The sequence below is a fragment of the Triturus cristatus genome, chromosome 3_2 (assembly GCF_964204655.1).
Source record: "Triturus cristatus chromosome 3_2, aTriCri1.1, whole genome shotgun sequence".
NCBI lineage: Eukaryota > Metazoa > Chordata > Amphibia > Caudata > Salamandridae > Triturus > Triturus cristatus.
The window spans coordinates 1,055,203,719-1,055,224,381 of record NC_140584.1 but is presented as its reverse complement, the minus strand read 5'-3'; the positions used below and the strand labels follow the sequence as shown (position 1 = coordinate 1,055,224,381).

The 20,663-nt window shown below is 47.2% G+C and overlaps 1 protein-coding gene across 1 annotated transcript in view; it reads right to left on the bottom strand.

The window, feature by feature from the left end:
• Positions 1-20,663, bottom strand: part of GUSB (glucuronidase beta) — a 200,478-nt gene that overhangs the window by 16,004 nt on the left and 163,811 nt on the right. The window contains exon 11 of the mRNA XM_085649764.1: positions 8,531-8,666. Within this exon, the coding sequence (XP_085505890.1) occupies positions 8,531-8,666 (136 nt within the window). The remainder of the gene's footprint in view (positions 1-8,530; positions 8,667-20,663) is intronic.

Sequence of the window (20,663 nt, the reverse complement as noted above, 5' to 3'; positions counted from 1 at the left end):
AGAGCCTTTGTTCCTAGGAGATGCGTTTCCTGGAGCAGCACAACATCCGCCCCCGCCCTTTTCGCCTGGTGAAGCAGCGCCCCATGCTTGATTTTATCCAGGGCCCCCCTTACATTCCAACTAATAATCCGGAGATTTCCCGGCTGTAGGTGGCTATCCTGTGGCATGCCTGTCGTGGTAGAACATGGACCTCAGCCCAGCGGATTGGGAAGCGCGACAATGCAATTGCAGGGTACTAGCATCTACCGGAAGTGCAATCTGACAACTAAAACATCCCCTCCCCAACAAACCCCCCATCCCATACCTCAAAGAACCATGAAGTATCTGTCGCGGCGAGACCGGACCCCATCTCCAACACTGGAATGTAGCCCGCCCCGACCAATGGATCTCCAACTCACAGCCCATATCCGTAATGGAAGTCCCTCATCCCCATTGTCCTGGCTGGGAGACCCACCCATAGCATGCCTCCCCGTATGCAGACCGTCACCACAGCTCCCCATCCACCGTCTATATTCAGGGTTCAGGATCCTGGCTCCCCGGTACCGGATCCCCCCGGGAAGCGGCACCACCGGAGCGGGAGCGCCTCCGGGACCTAGATCGCCTGTTGCGTTTCTGGTGCAGCCCCTGAGGGCCCCTCCTCGCCTTCCCGCTCGATGACGAATGAGACCCCCCCCACCCGGCGGGGAATGAGGCCTCACCCGCACCGTCTCGTCTGTCCATCGAAACACTTCCTCTGGGGTGTCAAAGAAATGGGTGCAGGAGCGGAACACCACCCGGAGACGCGCCGGATACAGCAGGGCATATGCAAGTTTGAGTTCCCGCAGGCGGGCCTTCGCCGCGGTGAATGATTGGCGCTGCTGCTGTACCAGCCTCGTGTAGTCTGGAAATATCAGGATGCGAGCATTGTTGTAGTGCAGGGAGTCCTTTGCCCTAGCGTGTTTCAGGATAGCGTCCCGGTCCAGGTAGTTCAAGAACTTGGCTATGATGGGCCGCGGATGAGCCCCCACCGGTGGCTTCTGTACTAGCGCTCTGTGGGCCCGCTCCACCACAAAGCAGCGGGACAGCGGGACATGGCCTCAGGGGAAGCCAGCTCTCAAGCCACTGTGTCAAGAAGCGTTCTGTGCTGCCCGCCTCGCTGCCCTCGGGAAAGCCAACAAAGCGGAGGTTGTTGCGCCGTGCCCGTCCTTCCGCATCTTCCACGCGAAGTGCAAGCCCCTTCTGAACAGTTTCCAGTTTAGCGACCCTCTGCTTCAACGAAGTAACGTCGTCTTCCACCCCGGAGATCCGGGATTCAGCATCCGTGATGCGGGTCACCGCCGAGCGCAAGTCTTGCCTTAACAGCATAACGTCTGCCCCAACCGCCCCTATTTTCGCGTCCAGCATATCCCTGGACTGGGTGATGGCCGCCAGGAGGGCTGCATTGTCCGGGACGGCCCCAGCCGAGCCCCCGGACGCCCCCGCTCCCGGGGCCAGTGAATTTGTCTATGGGGCCCTGCTTGCCCGAACCACTCCCTCCTTTATCTCTCGTCATGGCGGCGCTCGCGGCCCCACGCCACTCCAGGATGGGTCAGACTGGGCTCAGGCGCGGATACCACGCGCTCCCGCAGCCCGACTGCGCTGCCGAAAGGGAGCCGCACCGTAGGCCCGTCCGCTCCCCCCTATCCTACCGCTCTCCGAGGGCTCCTCCACTCCGGCAGCCCCCCACCGCAATATGGCTACGGAGCCACTACCAGCACTCTGCCTCCGCGATCCTAGTGGGGGGGCTTGCCGACAGTTCCGCCATGTGGCGCATACGCATCGCTGGGGCCCAGCCGAGGACCCCACCACTCCCTTCCGGCAAGAAAGAGGACCCTCGTTGACGGGAAATCCACAGCCCCACGGGCCTCTCAATGCGCCATCTAGGCCGCCCCCGCCAGGGCCACGCAGGGGTCCGGAGCCACCTATATCCTGTATCTCCCAGTACTGCCGAGAGGGGGGGAAACCGAGCTCTGCCCCCGCGGCCCGCCTTGGCCGCCGATCCCCTACCCAGTCGCCGGAAGGCCCAGGGTGCCTCCAAAGCTGCGGGCAAGTCCCCGCGGTCCACCCGACCGCCGATGAGGTGGGCACGCCGGCCCCCACTCTACCCCGAGTCGCGGAAGAGAGCAACCGCCCCTCCCCCGCGGGCCGATTGCACCGCCGACCCCCCCACTGCTGAGTGTTCCGAGGGGGGGGGGGGAAGATAGACAGGGGGGGCCCTAACACCTCAAGGTGCAACACAGCAGGGCCCAAAATCGCTCGCGCGGCGTCCCACCCCCGCGGGCCGATTGCTCCGCCGGTCCCCCACACAAGAGAGGCGATGCCCGCTAAGGGGGGGAAGCGCCGCCTCAACCCAAATAAACAAAGGTTTTAACCCTCTCAAGGGGAATACCAGATAGAACTGGGTTTGGACGCACCCACTTCGGGGGGTTAAAAATCATATATTTACATTTAGTAACAGAGTATCGTCTGCAAACATCAGAGCGGGCACTCGACCTGAAACCAATTTAGGGGCATCATTGTTTACCACACTATTCAGATGGTCAACAAGACCATTAATATAAAGGCTGAACAGTGTGGGAGCCAACACACACCCTTGGCGAACACCTTTTTGGACAGGGAATCGGTCAGTAAGGTCGCCGTATTTACCACACCTTACCTGGGCAAAATTATTATCATGGAGCCTAGATAAAACGGCCAATAGATAAGGCGGAAGACCCAGGTCTGCTAGAACTTGCCACAATTTAGCTCGTGGAACTAGATCAAAAGCTGCCCGCAGGTCCACAAACACTAGGTAGAGGCTGCCACCCTCCACCAAAGCTGCTTTCCAATACAAGACCTGCAGGCGAAAAATCTGATCTAGAGTAGAGGTACCAGCCCTAAAGCCTGCCTGAAATGTGGACAGAATCCCATTCTCCTCAATTCATCCCAGGACCCTGTCCAGAAGGACCCTCCCCATTAATTTTTGCGAAGTATCAATAAGGCTGATAGGCCTATAATTAGAGGGAGTTAGTGCCCTTTTTAAGAACGGGCACGATTTCTGCCCCTAACCAGGTGTAGGGTACATCACCCCCCTGCAAAATACAATTAAATAAAACAAGCAAATAGGGGGCCCATATCTTTGGTTGAGCCCTAAACAGGTCCCCAGGCAGTTTATCTAGGCCAGGAGCCTTATTGGGGAGCATTTTTCCTATCGCTGTTTCCACCTCAACCAAAGTAAAAAGTTCAGATGGAGCACAGCATACGAGGGCTGGTAAAGGTTCAGAGGTACTAACAGACAGATTATCAGAATTACATGTGCCATAAAGATCACCAAAGTGATTTTCCCAAATTGAGGAGGCAATATTGGGGGCGGGAGCATGAGAATGCCCACTAACTCCAGTTGCTACGATAGACCAAAATAATTTAGCATCATTGCAGCTGAGCGCAAGGCCCAACTCCTCCCACACTGCAGCCTCCCCTTCCTTCTTAGCATCACTGATTGCTTTTTAATACAGGGAGCGATTTACCCTGATGGCTTCTCTGTCGTTGGTTTTTAATACCAGCAGCAGAGCCTTTTTGGCTATACGGCAGATCGTGTTAAACCACCGAGCTGTTACAGTCCGAGACTGTGTGACCCTTTTTACTGGGTACAAGATGTCCTTTAGTGCAACAACCAGTTGACCATGAATATCAGTTGGGCTGCCCAAAGGACCAACTCTCCCCATCTCTTCAATAAATGGTATTATTATTTCATAAAGTTCCGCAAGTTTACCATTGGACATTTGGAGTTCTGGCCACTTAACTCTCCTTCTACAATTTGTGATTATCAATGGGTCAGTGACGAGGTTATTATCCGGGGCAGGTTTTTTAAGTCCGAAGCTCCCCGGTTTGAGAGTCAAGGCTAGAGCATTATGGTCACTGTCAAACCTCTCAATGACCACAAATTCGTAGAGCCTGTCCCAATGCCTTGCTTCGATAAAAATATAGTCAATTAGCGAGGTATGGTTTACTCTATTGAACGTTACTTTCCCAGGTCTATCTGGCTTCACCCTTCCCGTTACATGCTCGCAATGATGCAGCTAAGGAGAGTGACTGCAGTTGCAAGACAAGGGGAGTCCAGACCTTGACCGAAGAGGTCAGCGGGTCAGGAATGTTCCATAGTAAATCCACTACATTTGGGTCCCAAAGGGGCTCAAAATGGCAATTAAAATCCCTACCCAAAATTAACACAGTGGAGGAGTCGAGTGACTGTATACGTTTAGACAATACAGTAATAGCCTCTGATTCAAGGCCCCTCTTGATAGGTCTTGAATAGACATTTATCAGAGCAATACTTGGGCCATTCACTACGTCCAGTAGAACAAGTTGCACATCCCGGGAGTTAGTTGGAATATCTAATGCCTTAACTCCCAAATGGGTGCCAACCCATATGGACAGCCCCCCCGAGGGCCTGCCCCTACTACTCATACTTGCCAAAATATCATAGGTTGCAAAACCCGGAGCCACACTCTCTTTAAGCATCCAGGTTTCTTGCAGCATACAAATGTCAAAAGAAGCAATAAATGCACCCCACTCAGGGATGGGAAGTTTATTTTTGAGCCCTGCCACATTCCACGAAACGACTTTAATACATTCAGCATTAGGGGCTTGCTTAGATGTTAAAGAATCCAGTGGACCAAGGGAATCACTCAAGATAGAGGACCCGGCACCCGCCCCCTGCTTGGGTACACAATTTGAAGAAGAGCAAGGAATAAAGGGAGAAGCAGTTGGTTCTGTTATCAGGATCCCCTCTAATGGTCTAGGTCGTTCAGTTAGATCAAATTTACCAATATGCAATAACCCAAGATTATTGATTGGGTCAGACTGAGTTGCAGCGAGGGATGGTTTAGTCATTGGCCTCATCTGTCAATCGCAACCGTCGAGGCCAGAGAGGGCCTCGTATCGATTTGAAACATCAAGTGGCGTAAATGGAACCAGATGGTCCCTCCTCCCATTTCGGTTCCCATAACTCCTTGGCAATACAGTGTCCCACCTTAGGATGCTATCAAAGGTCGTTAATTTGGAGTTAGGTTCAGTCATTGTATGGCCATTATTACAATATGCACATGAATTAATCTGTGGGAAGGCAGGAGCCCCAGGGTGGCTAACTCTGTTCCCTTGGATTCTGGGATAGAAGAAGGTCAGCTCCAAAGGAGCGATAGAAGTACCAGAATTCCCTACTGGCCAATTAAGAATATGCCTAACGGCCGCGGGGTCTCTAAAATTGATGACAATTAAATCCCCCTTAATGTCCTTTACCCTACTTCCCAACCAGGGGAGTCGGCGAACATGAAGGATTAGCATTAATACCCAGTTCACAAGGACATATGGGTTGCTTTTGTTGTTGTATGAATTGATTGTGCAGTCCCTATCTAAAGGACACACGTGTAGCGACCCAGTAGGCAGACAGCATTAACTTACTAGATTGGCGAAAGAAAACATGCGCATGCCAAAAGCATCAATCCTCTTAGACTCCGTATCTAGAGGAGTTGTGGAGAATACACTGGGATTCACTTTACTGGTTGAAACCTGAACCTCAAGGCTCTCTGGAGTAGGACGTTTAGTGAATAATTAATTTATCTGTGATGCCAGGCCAACTGCAGATTCATCAGTGGGCAGCAACAGTGCTTTGACCAAATGGTATTCAAGGTATCAGTGAGGGCCTCGTTAAAAGGGAGCAAAATTTCTATAAGGACATTTTTTATGGTCTTGCCTGAGGGCAGCTGCAGATCAAGTACCTCAGATGCCTGCCGGACAACCACTACAAAGGTGGCACTTTCTTCCATTGGTGGCACAAGTGGTGGGTGAAACATTGTCTCAGAAGCGGTGTCAAGCCCACTGGTATCTTTTAAATCCCTTTAAAAGTTATAATCTGTGTTATGAGGGGGAAAATGTAATCTCCATCCCCACCATCATCATCCCCATCCTAGGGTTTCCCGTGTTCGGAGTCAGGGTCAAAGAGATAGTGACGCCTCTGCTGGCTTATTTGCCCTGGAAGAGGCACTAGGTCAGAGCCAGGAAGTATGACTACTGGTTGAACTTTTGCAATCTTATAGTGCAACTTCATTCGAGATCGAGCCAGAGTCAGTTCAGTGCCTGACATCTGAATCAGCACTGGATTTTGTTCCAACGTTAGTACCCCCATCAAAGTGAAAGGGTCCAGTGTAGGTCTTGGAGCACAAGTGGAGGCTTTTATATGATCTGGTATGGGGCCCAAAGCGGGTCCCAAGGAATCAGATAGCACCAAGCAATGATGTGCAAGCAGCAACCCAACTAGGGGCCCCTTCGATTTCCTGGGGCTGAAGGCATGCCAGAAGCATAACAGCCATCTGCAGCATAGCCTCTTTAAAGGCTTCAATCTGCTGAGGTGTCGCCAATGGCCCAGTGAATTCAGGGCGCATTGGGATCAGCTGAGGAATTGGATTCACGATTGAAGACCACATGGATGAACATATCAAATCATAATGCCCACTCGCCCTCTCTTTAGGTTTAGAGTGATGGTTGAGTCCTGCATTGCTCTTTTATGTTTGAACCTGGGCTTCAACAGATTACTTCAAGCATGAAGTCTTAGCATTCAAAGGAATGGCCTTGGGACCGAGTGCACGCGACTGGGAGCGGGACTTGTGCGATGGGCACGAATTCTTGTGTGCGGTGACACACATCTTTGCTTCCTGATCCCAGATTGCCAATGGGTGCATGAGAGCACATTTATTTGGTGTACAGACACCAGAGGCACTCCTTGTGCAGGTCTGTTACTGACATTTATTTTCTGCAGTCGTGGCATGCCTTGGACCCTGTAGTGGTAGCGAATTCATGCAGCTCTGCTCCTTCACTTCTGGGGCTGGACAGAGCCAAGGACGAGCCTCACAACACAACATAGCAGTTCGTGAGAGCACTGCTGAAGAAAAGTTTAGATTCCAGTCTGGCAACTGGTGAGTATTCTAAGATGAGGAATCTTCAGTTAGAGGTAGTCATCAGAAAGTACTTTTTTATTTCTTTTATGCATCTGTCTCTCAAATTGCTCACACTTCTGATGTGTAACATATGAGAGCTAAAGTTGGTTGGAGTCACCTGCTTCTTCCACGAGTGAATAAGGTTTGTATTTCACCTTCGTATGCAGACTGGTAAATGTTTCTTCTTCCAGGCCATCGTCCTAGCCCTCTAACCCAAGCACTTGATTGTTCCTCCAATGCTGTCTTTTCATCTCCACTACTGCCCCAGCTTTTCACAAAAACAACAAAACGTCTTCAGTATACAAAGCTGACACTTACGGTGCATATCATACAATAGTTAATGGGATGACTTCTTAACACCACTCAACTGGCCCAAGCCCATTGTATGTCTTCAGCTTTGAGGGAGTAAAACATTTACAAAGCCTCACCTACATTTTGACACATAACGTAAGTATGTGTAAAGAGCACGGTCACCCAGAAGGGTGTCTTGGCACTGAACAACAGATGTTTATTATTACCCAACTCAATAGTACTCATATTATTGACTCCAGAAGGATTAAAGGCTGAGTGGACCCGCCGGGATTTGAATCTGTGACTATCAGGTCAAACACAGGCCCCCAGAGTCGACGCATTAGTCCACTAAACCACCAGACCCGACACATCACTATTTGAGATGGACTTGTATCGTGTTTTAAAGAAGCACGTGTCGGCCGGTGCGGTCAGCATTAAGGTAAAGGGCGACTGAGCTTAGGTCTGCACAATAGCTACTGGTAGGATACCCAGAGCACACAAAGATGTTGATGGTATCAAGTGGGGGTTAAGAAATTATGGAGCAAGGGAACTACGGTAACCAAGAAGACTATCGCTAAACATACTAACTTTTAGACAGAAGGATCCATTCCAAATAAGATTGCAGGTGGAATATTACTGGCAAACACTTGTGCTTTGTGATTGCACAACAGAATAGGTTACAAAAGTTAGCAGAGAAGGCAAGCAGTGTACTGTTACACAACAAATGGTCTAGCAAGCACCAAGCAAAGCATTCTCAATTTTCTAGAATATGGTTAGTAAATAAAACATGTATTCTTCTTCCATGGAAATGTTTGCAGGTGTTCCTATTGCAAACATACACAAAGCTGTTACCAGGAACTATACCCCTGCATTTTGCAGATACGTGGCTAGAGCTGATGCAGTGACATTTTCCCAATTTGGTGAGGCTGGGCTGAGTCTGGCAAATGAAGATCCCAAATTACCACCTCGATTCCCTAGTGAAGCAATTCTCACCCTTCTATAAATTCTTAATCAAGACTTATTGAGTATGTATGGGATTTATAGAACACTTATAGGACACGTACTGTTGTGCCAGCCTACAAGAGATGTGCTAACCTGAGGATATGGCTACAAATTCAGGACAGGAACCTCTACAAGTAGAAGTCAATACTGCTTTTCAGTGGGTATTCACGATCATGACTTGTTTCCCTGCTAAGCCATTTACATCACTGCTTCTTGATTTACGGCTTGATGGTACAGATGCTACTTACGTTGAATTGTCATGAAGTCTGCAAAGTTCCAGATCAGTTCTCCAATCACATACAGTTTTCTTTTCTTGTCAAATATGGAATGATAATGCTTAAGCACAATGTTCTGGTACTCCTCAGTAAACATAACAGGAGGGTCCTGTAATCCAGGAGAAAGAAAGGGAAAATCCATCTTTAGTTATTGTTTTGCGCATGCTCAACTCTTCATTTAAGTCTATAAGCAAAACATTAAACTTTACAAAAATAAAATTATGTTCCATCGATAATGAGGCTGATTATATTGTATCATATCAAATATCTTTTAACAAATGATTTACTATCCAAATGAAATGCTTTCCAGTTTAACTGGGAACTCAAATGGCCGAATTAATTTACTGATGTTTAAGCAAATGCTTTGGTTCTATGTATTTAGTAACCCATTAGCTGCTTTTCAAGGAACTAGCACATCACGTGGCAATATCAGTCTCACATTTAAATTGTGTCAACCATCACTCCTGCCGCAAAATGCCAAATCAAACACACTGCATTCCCTAAAGGGACACTGTCGAAACATGTGTCATGAGCAATAGATAAGATTTTTGTTCTTGACCGGCGATGTCACTTGTAAAAGTGATGATCTCAACTAAATTTCCTTTACACCAGCGGTTCTTAACCTGTGGTCTGGGGACCACGACTGCTTAGAAAATTAAACAATATTAAGAGATTAATAAAGTGTATATAGAGAAGCAAAATGTAAACTGAAACATTTAAAATGTTCTGTAAATGGGAAGGAATATGAAACTGTAGGCTAAAACTTAAGTAGGTATTCTTAGATTGGTTCATTGGGGCAGTGCAATTGCATCAAACAGAATATAGTATGGGCGATGAGCGGCCTCAATTGATTTAGAAAAGTTTCAACCTTTCATTAAAATTGAAATTTTGATTTTTAATCATTGGTGTATTTGTTTGAAAAATGCTAGTTTCTGTATTTTTGTGTATTGTTTTGCAGTTCAATGCTATGGTTGGGGTTTAATACTCAGTGGGGGTCCCCAAATTCCAGTAAAGACTCAGTGGGGGCCCAGGGTTCCAGTTATAATTAAATGGGGGGTCCATAGAAGTCAAAAGTTAAGAACAGCAGCTCTACACCATCTGCTTGAGGAGTCTTGATGCCAGTCTGAAGATCAAAAAACAGAATTGTTTACCCTGAAACAGTAACAGTTGTAATCACATATTTCGACATTTCTGTTCGCCATAGCTGCACACTGTGGTATGCTGTGGCTTTGGAACTAAGAGCTCCAAGTTCAGATTTCCAATCCAGCAGTCCACATGTGACATTGTTGCATCTCAGAATAATCACATTATCTCTGTGGCACAATGTACGAATATGCCTCTTTTTTCCACAGCCCATTAGCCCACATGTCGTCACAATGCATACAATTACCCTGCAAGTCGTAACAACGATCTGTGGAGGGGGGTGCTGGATGTTGGAATAGTACTATTTACTATTCCAACTCCAGTCTGTGCGGACAGTAGGGAAGGTGTTGGATTTTAAATCCAACACCTTCTGCCCCCTCCGCAAGTCGTTATTACGACTTGCGTGGTAATGGTATGCGTTGTTACAACGTGGTTGTTGTAATGACCGCGTTGTAAAAACATGCGGGCTGACGGTTTCGTGGTCAGGGTTGTTTACCACAATGTACTTATCTGAAAATTCTGGAGCAACAAGAAAACTCGCCTGGGCAGCTGAACATGGTTCAAACTATTAGTACCTGTCATATGAAATGTATAAAAGTACCCCTAAAGATTTCACATATAATGCAAGTAACTTGCTATTCACTTATTGTTTACACGCTGCCTCTGCAGAATGTTCCAAAGTAGATTACACAGCAGAAATGCTGACTGGATGATGTCTCGCTAGCTTCTTGCGAAATTGGTTGTGCACCATAGCCAGTGTGAAAAAAACAAGAAGTACTACTATTGGAGACAATATGCTGAATATCCACTTGACCATTGAACATTTGGAAGACATGTAAGATCTCTTAGATCACAAGATTTAATAAAACAACCGAACGGGCCTCAGCTGGTCATGACCCACTGAAGAAATATACATTTGTTTGGGACTTGCATTAATTTGATTGCTATGGCTGAGGTGAGGAACTGAATAGTTAATGCATTTGATGGAAAGTTAGGGATATTTACATGGAAGATAGTACTGGTCCCTACGGGCAGCTGTACCACCCCGTCTTTTTTGCTTCACTTTTTGGCCTACCCTTTGTTTCTCCACAGTTGACTCAACATCTGTGAGCCCAGTGGAGATGCTCAATGTGATTTGCACTACTTTACTAGAGGAGCACAAGCACTGCTGGACCTGGGGTACTCCCACAGTATAGGCGCTAGTGAAGACCAGGAAACTGTTATACTTATGGTAGAAGGAGGTTGAGATTCCAATGAGTGGAACAAGACTTCTTACCTGTACCCTCGGGAGAGGAGTTTACTGACCCCTCCTTGTAAAATCAACTCCGTTCACCATAACTCGGATCCAACTTGCCCATTAATTGTATAGGTAACGGCAGTCACTTGGAGAAACACATTATTATGGATTATGGATTTTTTATAAAGCGCATGGCTACCTTGGGGCTTCCCAGCGATGAGCAGTCAGGTACTGAGTATGAACAGGTTATACCTTAAAGATATTGCATAAACAGCCATGTTTTGATCTTTTTACTGAATTGTAATTCCCTCTCTGTCCGCCTGTTATCCAGTGGAAGGGAATTCCATAGTTTGGGAGCAAGGTGGGAGAAAGATCTTCCTCCCCATTTTTCCCTTCTGACCTTTCTGTTTTAGCCGTTCTTCTGCGCTAGAACTGCCTCTTTGGAATGTAGGGGGAGATAAGGCTTCTTACTTTTTTTGGCCCTTTATTGTGCCATGCTCTATGTATGATGACCAATACTTTAAATTTTATTCTGGCCTCCACTGGGAGCCAGTGTAGTTTTAGTAGATACTTTTTTACTGATTCCCGTGCCGGGATGTCACACAGTATTCTTGCGGCAGCATTATGAGCTATCTGAAATTTTGGGTAACATATTTAGGAGCCCCCATGAACAGTGAATTTCGCGAGGTTACCAGCGAGTGGATCACTGTTTTCCTTAGTTGTGAGGGTATTCTGTCTAAAAAATTTCGTTACACTTCTGAGGAGTCCGAAGCAGGTTGCTGTGACCTTATTGGCCTGTTAGATCATAGATAGGTCTGATTCTATTCAGAACCCCAGGTTTTTTACTGTTCTGCCGGGGTGGGTGGTTTACCTAGGCATGCAGGCCAGTCTATTATAGGCCTGGGTATTGCCTTATTTCTGATAAGCAATAGCTCAGTTTTGTCTCCATTTAACTTTCAGCAGCTTGCCATGATCCATTCTTTTACTTTGACCAGGCATGAGGATAGTATCTCGCAATCCCTGCAGTTTTTTGGGTCGAGGGAGATGATCAACTGCGTATCATCGACATACGAAGTCATGGATATATCAAATTCCAGTCCAATTTTGGCAAGCGGTTCAACATAAACATTAAAAAGTGTTGGAATCAGCGAAGAGCCCTGTGGGACTCCACACTTCAGGGACATGGTTTTGGAAAGAATAGTGTTTTCCTGTACTTGAAATGAATGATCACTCACTCAAGAATGAAGCCAACCATTTGAGTGCCGAGCCCTTTATTCCAATGTCTGAGAGCCTTCTGCACAATATACGATGATCCACCATATCAAAGGCAGCGCTCAAATCTAATAAGAGCAATGCAGCTTGTTTTCCTAGGTCTAATGACTGTTTTAACTCCTCCACTACCACCAGCAAGGCAGTTTCTGTACTGTGCTGTGCCCTGAAGCCCATCTGTGTGTGGTAGAGGTAGTGATTAGTCTCTAAGAATTCTGACAAATTTTCATTTACAGGTTTTTCTAATAGCTTGCCAACATATGGTAACAGGGAAATGGGGCCATAGTTCCCAGGTTGTGATTGATCTGAATTTGCTTTTTTCAGCAGCGGTTTTGTCACAGCATGTTTCCAGGCCGCTGGGACTGTGCCTGTTTCAAGTGACTGATTCATAATCTTCATTAAGATGGGTATAGTAATGGGTGCTACTGTTTTGAGAATATGTGGAGGTGCTGGATCCAAGGGTGAGCCAGACTTCACCGTCTCTAGTAAGATTTCTAGATCCTTCTGTTCCATCTTCGGGAAATTAGTAATAACCGGTTGTGAGGAAGCTGCTACATGTTCATCTCCCCCCCACCCACATAATAAGGACTTCTTGCTCCTGTCCCACCCGAGGGAAGAAGCAACCTAGGCTGTAGAGAAGTTGTACTACTGTGCCTTACTGTAAAGACTGGAACTGCCTTACCCCGAGAGCAAGAGCAAGACCCAAATGACTGAAGCCAGTGTGAGCATGACTGGAATCAGGAAAGGAGTTTGCATTTTGGCACGCCTGGGTTGCCCCTTGAGAGATATCATGCGATTCAGATAGAGAGGGACACAAGGTTTTTTTTCTTTATCCCCTCAAATGCCCCACCCAAAGTCCTTCAAAATGGCATAGGTTAATTACTAAGATTACAGCACTATTTGATATGCCTAGGATGTGCAATTCGATAACTATGAGAGGTTAAAGGAATGACAGGAAATGCTTCCCAGTTGCCTTTGGGAAATAGTGAATGGAAAGGGTGCTCCATATCAATTTGAATGCAGCTCTGACTGAACAACTCAGTCCGCAACTTGATGTCTGCGACTTGTTTACCTACCTCCAGAGATCCCACTTTATGTCGGAGTTAACCTGTTGGATAAAGGAGTTTGGAGACCAGTTGGGGAAAGTACTAGTCTTCTCTTGAACAGAGTCTGTGGTCCACTGTCAATGACCAGTGAATCCACAGTGGTTCAGTTAAGTGGACACTAGAACTTTGAATTTGGGAGCACTATGTTTTGCTAAACCGAAAACTCTTGCTTTGGGAATCCTAGTTTTTATTCGGCTAGTGTATGTGGGTTCCATGCCATTTAGCTGTCCTCTCTTGTATCCATATGCACTAAAACCCTAAACCAAAGAATATGCACACAAAATCATAAGATATTGTGAACATTCTTTTTTTTATTGGAAACAATACCCATAGTAAACAGCTGGGACCCAAATGTATTTTATAGAGCTCATCAGCCTAGATGATAACATGGTCCCAAACAGTACCAGCTCATTCTGCTTGCTCTGCTTTACTCCACTGATCTTAGAAATCATTTGCACTCTAGACTGGAATATAAGCCATAACCCCCTTAAATTTGTACAAAATATAAAATATGCCTTCTCTAGGGATCTTCTACCAGTTGCCTTGTTCACAATATTTGCTCGCCTTCCTACAGCTATGCAACTATTCTTAAATGTAGTTTAAAAATGAAAACATTACTTATCTAGAACAAACTCTTGCTGTTTGTCTTGTAGATTCAGATCTTATGTAGTGTCCTGCCATCTTGTATTTGGTAATATTTGGTTAGAAATCTTGCAGTCTGTTTTATTTTAAGAATTTTTGTTTATCTGTTGAACGGGAGTCAAATTACCCATGACATTGTAAAATGAAACCCACAAAGTGCAGGGACAAAGATACCACCTGAAATTACATCTTTTTTACCTCACAATAAATGTTTCTCTTTATGCTTCTTTCTTATCTCCAGGGAGATGGGAGGTCCACATGTGAATAAGCAACACAACAAGCTCCAAAATTATTGTTACAGTTAAGTAACAGTTTGTATGTGTGTTGTAGATGTCCATGTTGTGCCTAAATTGCAAAGCAGTACCCTCTTCCTCTAAACTGATGTCTGTCGAAAAATGTAGAGGAATGAAACATTTCCTAGCTATTGGTATGGAAAGTTTCAATTCTATTAAGGACACCAGGGCGAGGATTATGCTGTACTTTCTTCACTTTTATTATCATCAGCCATGTTAACAACAAAGATTTAATTTCCCATAACACCTGGACGAAGTCAACAAAGTAGTGTCCTATCAACTGTCAGGAACCTCACGATAATCCTACGTCCCTTTCCCTGCCTCCTCTTTCTACCTGCGACAGAATACGAGAAACATCATCTTCAGTCTTGCTTTGACCCATCCGATCCTGAAGGGACATAAACATATGCCATGAAAATCCATACCTGCGACTTCATAAACAGGTTACACAAAGATGGAAGCAAATTTCAATTAAATCTTCTTCATTCTACAGATGAACACATGCTAGCATAATAGTATAACCATACCAACCATCACATCCAGGGGAGGGCGTAACCAACTAATCCTCTTCTCCATGTCCTTAATAGAATTGAAACCTTCCGTTACAATAGCTAGGATATTTTTCATTCTATGCCAGGACTGGAGGCGAGGATTATGCTGGTTCAAAGCTTTTCCATAACCTGAGAAGCAATGCTAGGGACTGGTTTAAAGTAAAACCTTTCAAAGGTAGAATCGGCAGATCAGTCCGCTGCATTGAGTATATGCTCCAGGCGAGCCCCCAAAGAGAACACCTTAGAGGCCATGGCACCTTCAACTGAATGAGCACCAAATATCTTAGTATCAATGCCAGCCTCTTGCATAGCCCATCTAACCCATCTGGCATTGGTAGGGGAGAAGACTGCCTTATATGGCTTCCTGAGGGCAATCAGAAGTTGCCTCTCACCATGTGGGCAGACATCCGCTGTCATTGTCTTGAAGCTCTTAATACACCACACACAATTTTGAGGAATCTGGAAAGGGAGGGTAAGAAACCACACATCAATTACATTTCGTACATCTTGAAATATGAAAAGTAACCCAGTTTCGTGTAAATTCTCTACCAGTATCATTGAGCACTCTTACAGCTGAGATCCTTCGACATGAAACCAAGCATAGGAGGGTAGCGAGCTTAGCTGATATCTTTTTCCTCAAAAGGTACTTATTAGACTGTCATGCCAGGAAAAAGTTCAGGACCTTGTTGACGTCCCATAGCGCTGAATAACGAGGATCCGGAGGAAGGGATAATCTAATGGCTCGCAGAAGCTTCCTCACCAAGGGGTGGTCCCCCACTGGGTGGTCACCCACAGGCGCATGACCTGCCTATATCTCCAACTTGAAGGTATTGATGGATCTATTGGCCAAACACTTTGCGGCCAATGAAGAGAGAAAATTCAAGCTATGGACAATGTCTGCCCCCACCGGATCCAGGTGTGGTCGGTGACACCAGCGCAACTATCAAGTCCATGCCGATCTGTACCACTTGACAGTACTGTCGGCCCATGCCTTTGAGAGAAGGCACGCAGCGTTGCTCGAAAACCCCGGGACCTTCCAACGCTCCCTGCAATCCTCCATGCCATAAGAGGTAGAGACCCCTCCAGCACCAGACAATGGTGATTCCCCTCCGGATCCCAGAGGAGGTCTGCAAATATAAGTAGAGGGATAGGAAAATCCAAAGAAAGTTCCAGAAGAAGCGGAAACCAGACTGCAATGTCCAAATCGGGGTCATTAACACCATTTCTGCCTCTTTTCTTCGTATCTGGGCCAATAGATGCATTATCATTGTGAATAGGGGATATCCCTGTTCCAATTGACAGTTCTGGAGAAAAGCATCCAGTGGCTATCGCTTTGGGGTCCGGACGCCAACTGAAGTACCTGGGGAGATGGTGGTCCAGGCAAGGTGTTAAGAGGTTCACTGAGAATGGGTCCCATTTGGCCTGCAGGGCCTTGAAGACTGAAGGGTGCAACTGCCAGAGGCTCGCATCTTTCAGGTGACGGGACAGCCAATTGGCCACTTGGCTGGATTTTCTCCAGAGCTGTTCTGCCGTCACCGAGACCAGATGCATGATGCAGTAGTCTCCGAAATTCCTGGCCTGATCCAAGAGGGTTTTGGAACGTGTACCCCCTAGATGGTTTATGCAGCGCACCGCTGCTACGTTGTCCATCTTGAGAAGGATGCAGCATTTTGTATGGCCCTTGGCCCAACACCTGACTACGAAGGAGCCCGCCAAGAGTTCAAAGAAGTTGATTTGGAGGGATTTTTCATGCGAGGACCATCTTCCTCTTGAGGAAATATGAATTTTGTGATCAGTTATGTCCCCTATCGTAGACCCCAACGGCTCCATGTGCATGCTATAAGTACATGTATGTTCCCTCCTACTCCAGTTTTGAAGACGCAAATATATGTGCGTCCACCGTCAACATGTCCTCTTTCAGATCCGCCATGAATGGGTCAGATATTCCATTCCTAAGTATGAAAGGCCACCGACTTTATGTGGTTCACTTTCCACATTTTACAGATTCAGGCGAGTAGGCCCTGAATTCTGTCATCAAGCCTTTTTCTGCTTTCTGCCTCTGAAAGCTCCAGTCTGAGCCTGCATCTGTATCCATGAACTTTGTCCTACTCCCTGCGCGGCTAACGGTGCCTGATCCAGCCAGTTGCCTGCCAAAAAAACTGTATTTCACCTTCAAGATTATCTGCTTCGCTCCTCATCCGATGCATTCCTGTCTAGTAGTTTAGGTAAACATTCCTCCAGCTACCGTGCAACGGGCCAGGCCTCACTGTCCTCGTGCAAGTAATTCATAGCCCCGTTACCATGGAAGATTCCTGCCCCCTCGCATCTCATGTAGACACTTAGACGCCCGTACACGCACTAACAGTCAGTATAGAATAGATTCCGTCCGAGAGACCTTTTCCTTTTGGATAACACAGTTCTTTAAACATAGGATATTAGATATGATTTGGGATTAGGTTGACATGAACCCCAGACTTCTGTCTCCACATGTAGAGCTAAATGTCAAGTCCCCTTCACCCTCTAGTTGCACGTCAATCACACGTCATGCGGCTGCGCACGCATCTCTGCCAAATATTTCTGCTGACATTGCAGGATTCTCTTATGGATCCACCCATTTGTGACATCATGTTTAATGACGTATTTTAGTTACACCCATGTTTACGCCTTCTTTGGTTACGTATGCATATTTTATCTCTCTTATCAGCTGTTACGCCTCTTGCATCTGTTTCACTGTAATGTATTTTCTATAAAACTGCTTATCTGTCAATAATATATGCGCCCTTCCTTCCTGAACTTTCGTGGTGATGGAATAGAAGCCTGTAATTCGAATTACATTCCTTTGTATAGGAATAAAGCCTTTTTAAACCTCTAATACCACGGATTCTGCCTCTTATATTTACTGAGTTATTCCTCATAGACTTTACCGCATAAAAAATAGTACCGGTAATGATTTTCTCCAGAGCTGTTCTGCCGTCACCGAGACCAGATGCATGATGCAGTAGTCTCCGAAATTCCTGGCCTGATCCAAGAGGGTTTTGGAACGTGTACCCCCTAGATGGTTTATGTAGCGCACCGCTGCTACGTTGTCCATCTTGAGAAGGATGCAGCATTTTGTATGGCCCTTGGCCCAACACCTGACTACGAAGGAGCCCGCCAAGAGTTCAAAGAAGTTGATTTGGAGGGATTTTTCATGCGAGGACCATCTTCCTCTGGTGGAGAATCCCCCACATCACACACCCCAGCCCTTGTCGCTGGTGTCAGATTCGATGACTAGGTCTGGAAGAGATCCGAATATCGTCTGTCAGTTCCATGCCTCCATGTGTGCCAGCAACCACTTGATCTCCTCCCGGGCTTCCTCTGATAATAAGACCACCTGAGAATAGGTAAGCCCCCTTCAGAGATGAAAAGCCTTGAGCCGCTGCAGGGCGCGGTTTGGAAGCGGCACAAGAAAGATGGCCTGAATATAGGAAGACAGGAGCACCACCCCTCTTGCGATCTGCAGTAGGGGGGCTGACTGGCTTTGCTGCCGTGCTGTGCAATTTATGCCTGATCTTGTTTAGTTTACTTGAGAGAAGGCTGAGAGTGGCTCGAACCAAGTCCATTACGAAACCCAGGAGCACCAGAGGCTCAGTGGGAGTTAGGGCTGACTTCTGTTGGTTGACGAGGAACATGAGGGACTAAGATTGACATTTGCAGATGCATAGAGAGGTTCTGGGGCACTGGTCCATCAGAAGAAGGATGTCTAAGTAGACGATGAGGCCCACGACCGAGCTCTGAGGAATCCACCACCGGGAGCATGAGCTTGGTAAAGCTTCACGGAGCGGAAGACAGGCCGAAGGTAAGAGTGGTGAACTCAAAAGTCTGCCTCCGACAATGAAACTGGAGGAAACGGTGGTGGGGAGGAAAACTGGGATGGTCGGATATGCGTCCTTGAGGTTGAGGCGCATCGTCCAATCGTTAAGTTGAAGGAAATCCCTCAGGAGGTGGATACCCTCCATCTTAAAGTGGCAGAAGACCAGCCACCCATTGAATTCCTTCAGACTGATGACTGGCCATTGTCCGCCATTCCCCTTGTCCACTAGAAAAGGTTGCTGAGGAACCCTGCAGGGTGAGATGCTGTCACGATCGGACCTTTGTGGAGTAACTCTGCTACCTCCGCATTTACCAACTCGGTGCCTGCTTCTGAGAAGAAAAGTGGGTAAAGAGGCTCCCTTTGGGAAGGAGAGCCGTAAAACTCTATATGAAAACCCTGCACTGTTTGTAGTACCCAAGAGTCTGAGAGCCACTAAGTTGCAAACTAACCACTATAGACTGCCCCCCAGGGCACTGTTGTGGGAAAGATGAACATCTTGAGCAAAGCCATAGTTGCCACTGCCTCTGTGGCCGCCCCTTGAGCCCTAGTGTCGGGATATCCTCTGGTGGGATAGAAGTTGCCGAATTTGGAAGCATCCTGATACTGTCCTATTATATTGGAGTAGCCTTTGCCGGGAGCTGAGGATTGTGAGTGGTCAGCCGAGTGCCCCCTGCCTCAGACAGCCATAGTGAAAACCAAGGGCGTAAAGATGCGCTTGAATGACGCCTGGGCCATGTATAGTGAATTATATGTTGCTACGAATTTACCATGTTTCTGAATGAATGGGTCTCCAAACAAACCGCCATTTGCAATGGGTCCAGCTTCCGAAGTGGCACGGTCCCCCCAGTTTGGGGTCAATCTTTATGGAGTGAGTGGCGCCTCTGTCGAAATGGCTCAGTTCGCATTCCCCAAAAAGATGATGGCCCTCTAACCCGGACAATACCTCTGGGAGATCAGGGTCCCGGTTGCTTTTGCATCTTCAGCCATATCTAAGATATAGGTCAGTGGCCCAGAAAGATCAAGTAGTTTGTTCTGGCAAGCCCTTCTCTGGGTCACAAATGTATTTCCCCAGAAAGGTGGCCATGCGGTCGCCTATGTCCGGAGCAGCACCACTTTATCATCCAGAGATGGCCAGGGGCACTCCACCCAGAGGCGGTTGCTGACTTCCTTATCTAGAGGCTTGCACACCCGTCCCGCGACATAGGTCTCAACCTTGTCTGCTGGGACCCATTACGCCGACCGGGGGAGGAGGAGTTGGTCAGGGTCTAACATATCGGAGGTCCATTGATGATCATCACCTGCTAGCATGTTGCCACTAGGTAAGGTGGGTGAGGGACAGCACGGGTGAGACCCCGTCTCCTACGCCGGCAGGCTGTAGCCCAGTGGGTCCCGGAACAGGGGGATCAATTGTCTGGGGTTGGTGCTGGACCACGAAGGCCCTCTTTTGGAGGTCAAAAACATCTAGAGCAGGTTCCCTTTTGTGCTTTTGGGTCAGTGCAGGCTCGTCCAGCATCTCAGCAGGTAGTGGGAGCAGGACCCCAAGGGTGTCTTTCCTCCCAGCGAGGGATTTGAAGCAGTGCTCCGCATACTGCAAAAGTTTCTGCTACAGGGGAGCCACCACCCGAGTAACCAACTTTAATTTAGATGCGCCCATCACCTCGCAAAATTGGTCATCTAGGGGGAAGTTGGTAACCTGGTAATTTTCTGCATAGGTCTCTTCTATGTCACTCATCTTGAGTTGTACCTTATTGGGGTTGACTGAGGGTAATAATGTATGCCACCGGGGCTCCCAGGCAGAGTTAGTCAAGTGAGCGTCTCCCAGCCAAGTCTGAGCAAGCCCAAGGCTTGACAGGACTGAGAATGCAGGACACCACAAACATCCATGTGTGTTGCAGGGGTTAATACGTAAGCCTGGGCTGGTGTCCGTAGGGAAAAACACAAACCTCTGTAAGTGCTAAGCGCGTTAAGAATACAAAACACAATTAAGGACATAAAGCGCCAGACATATGGGG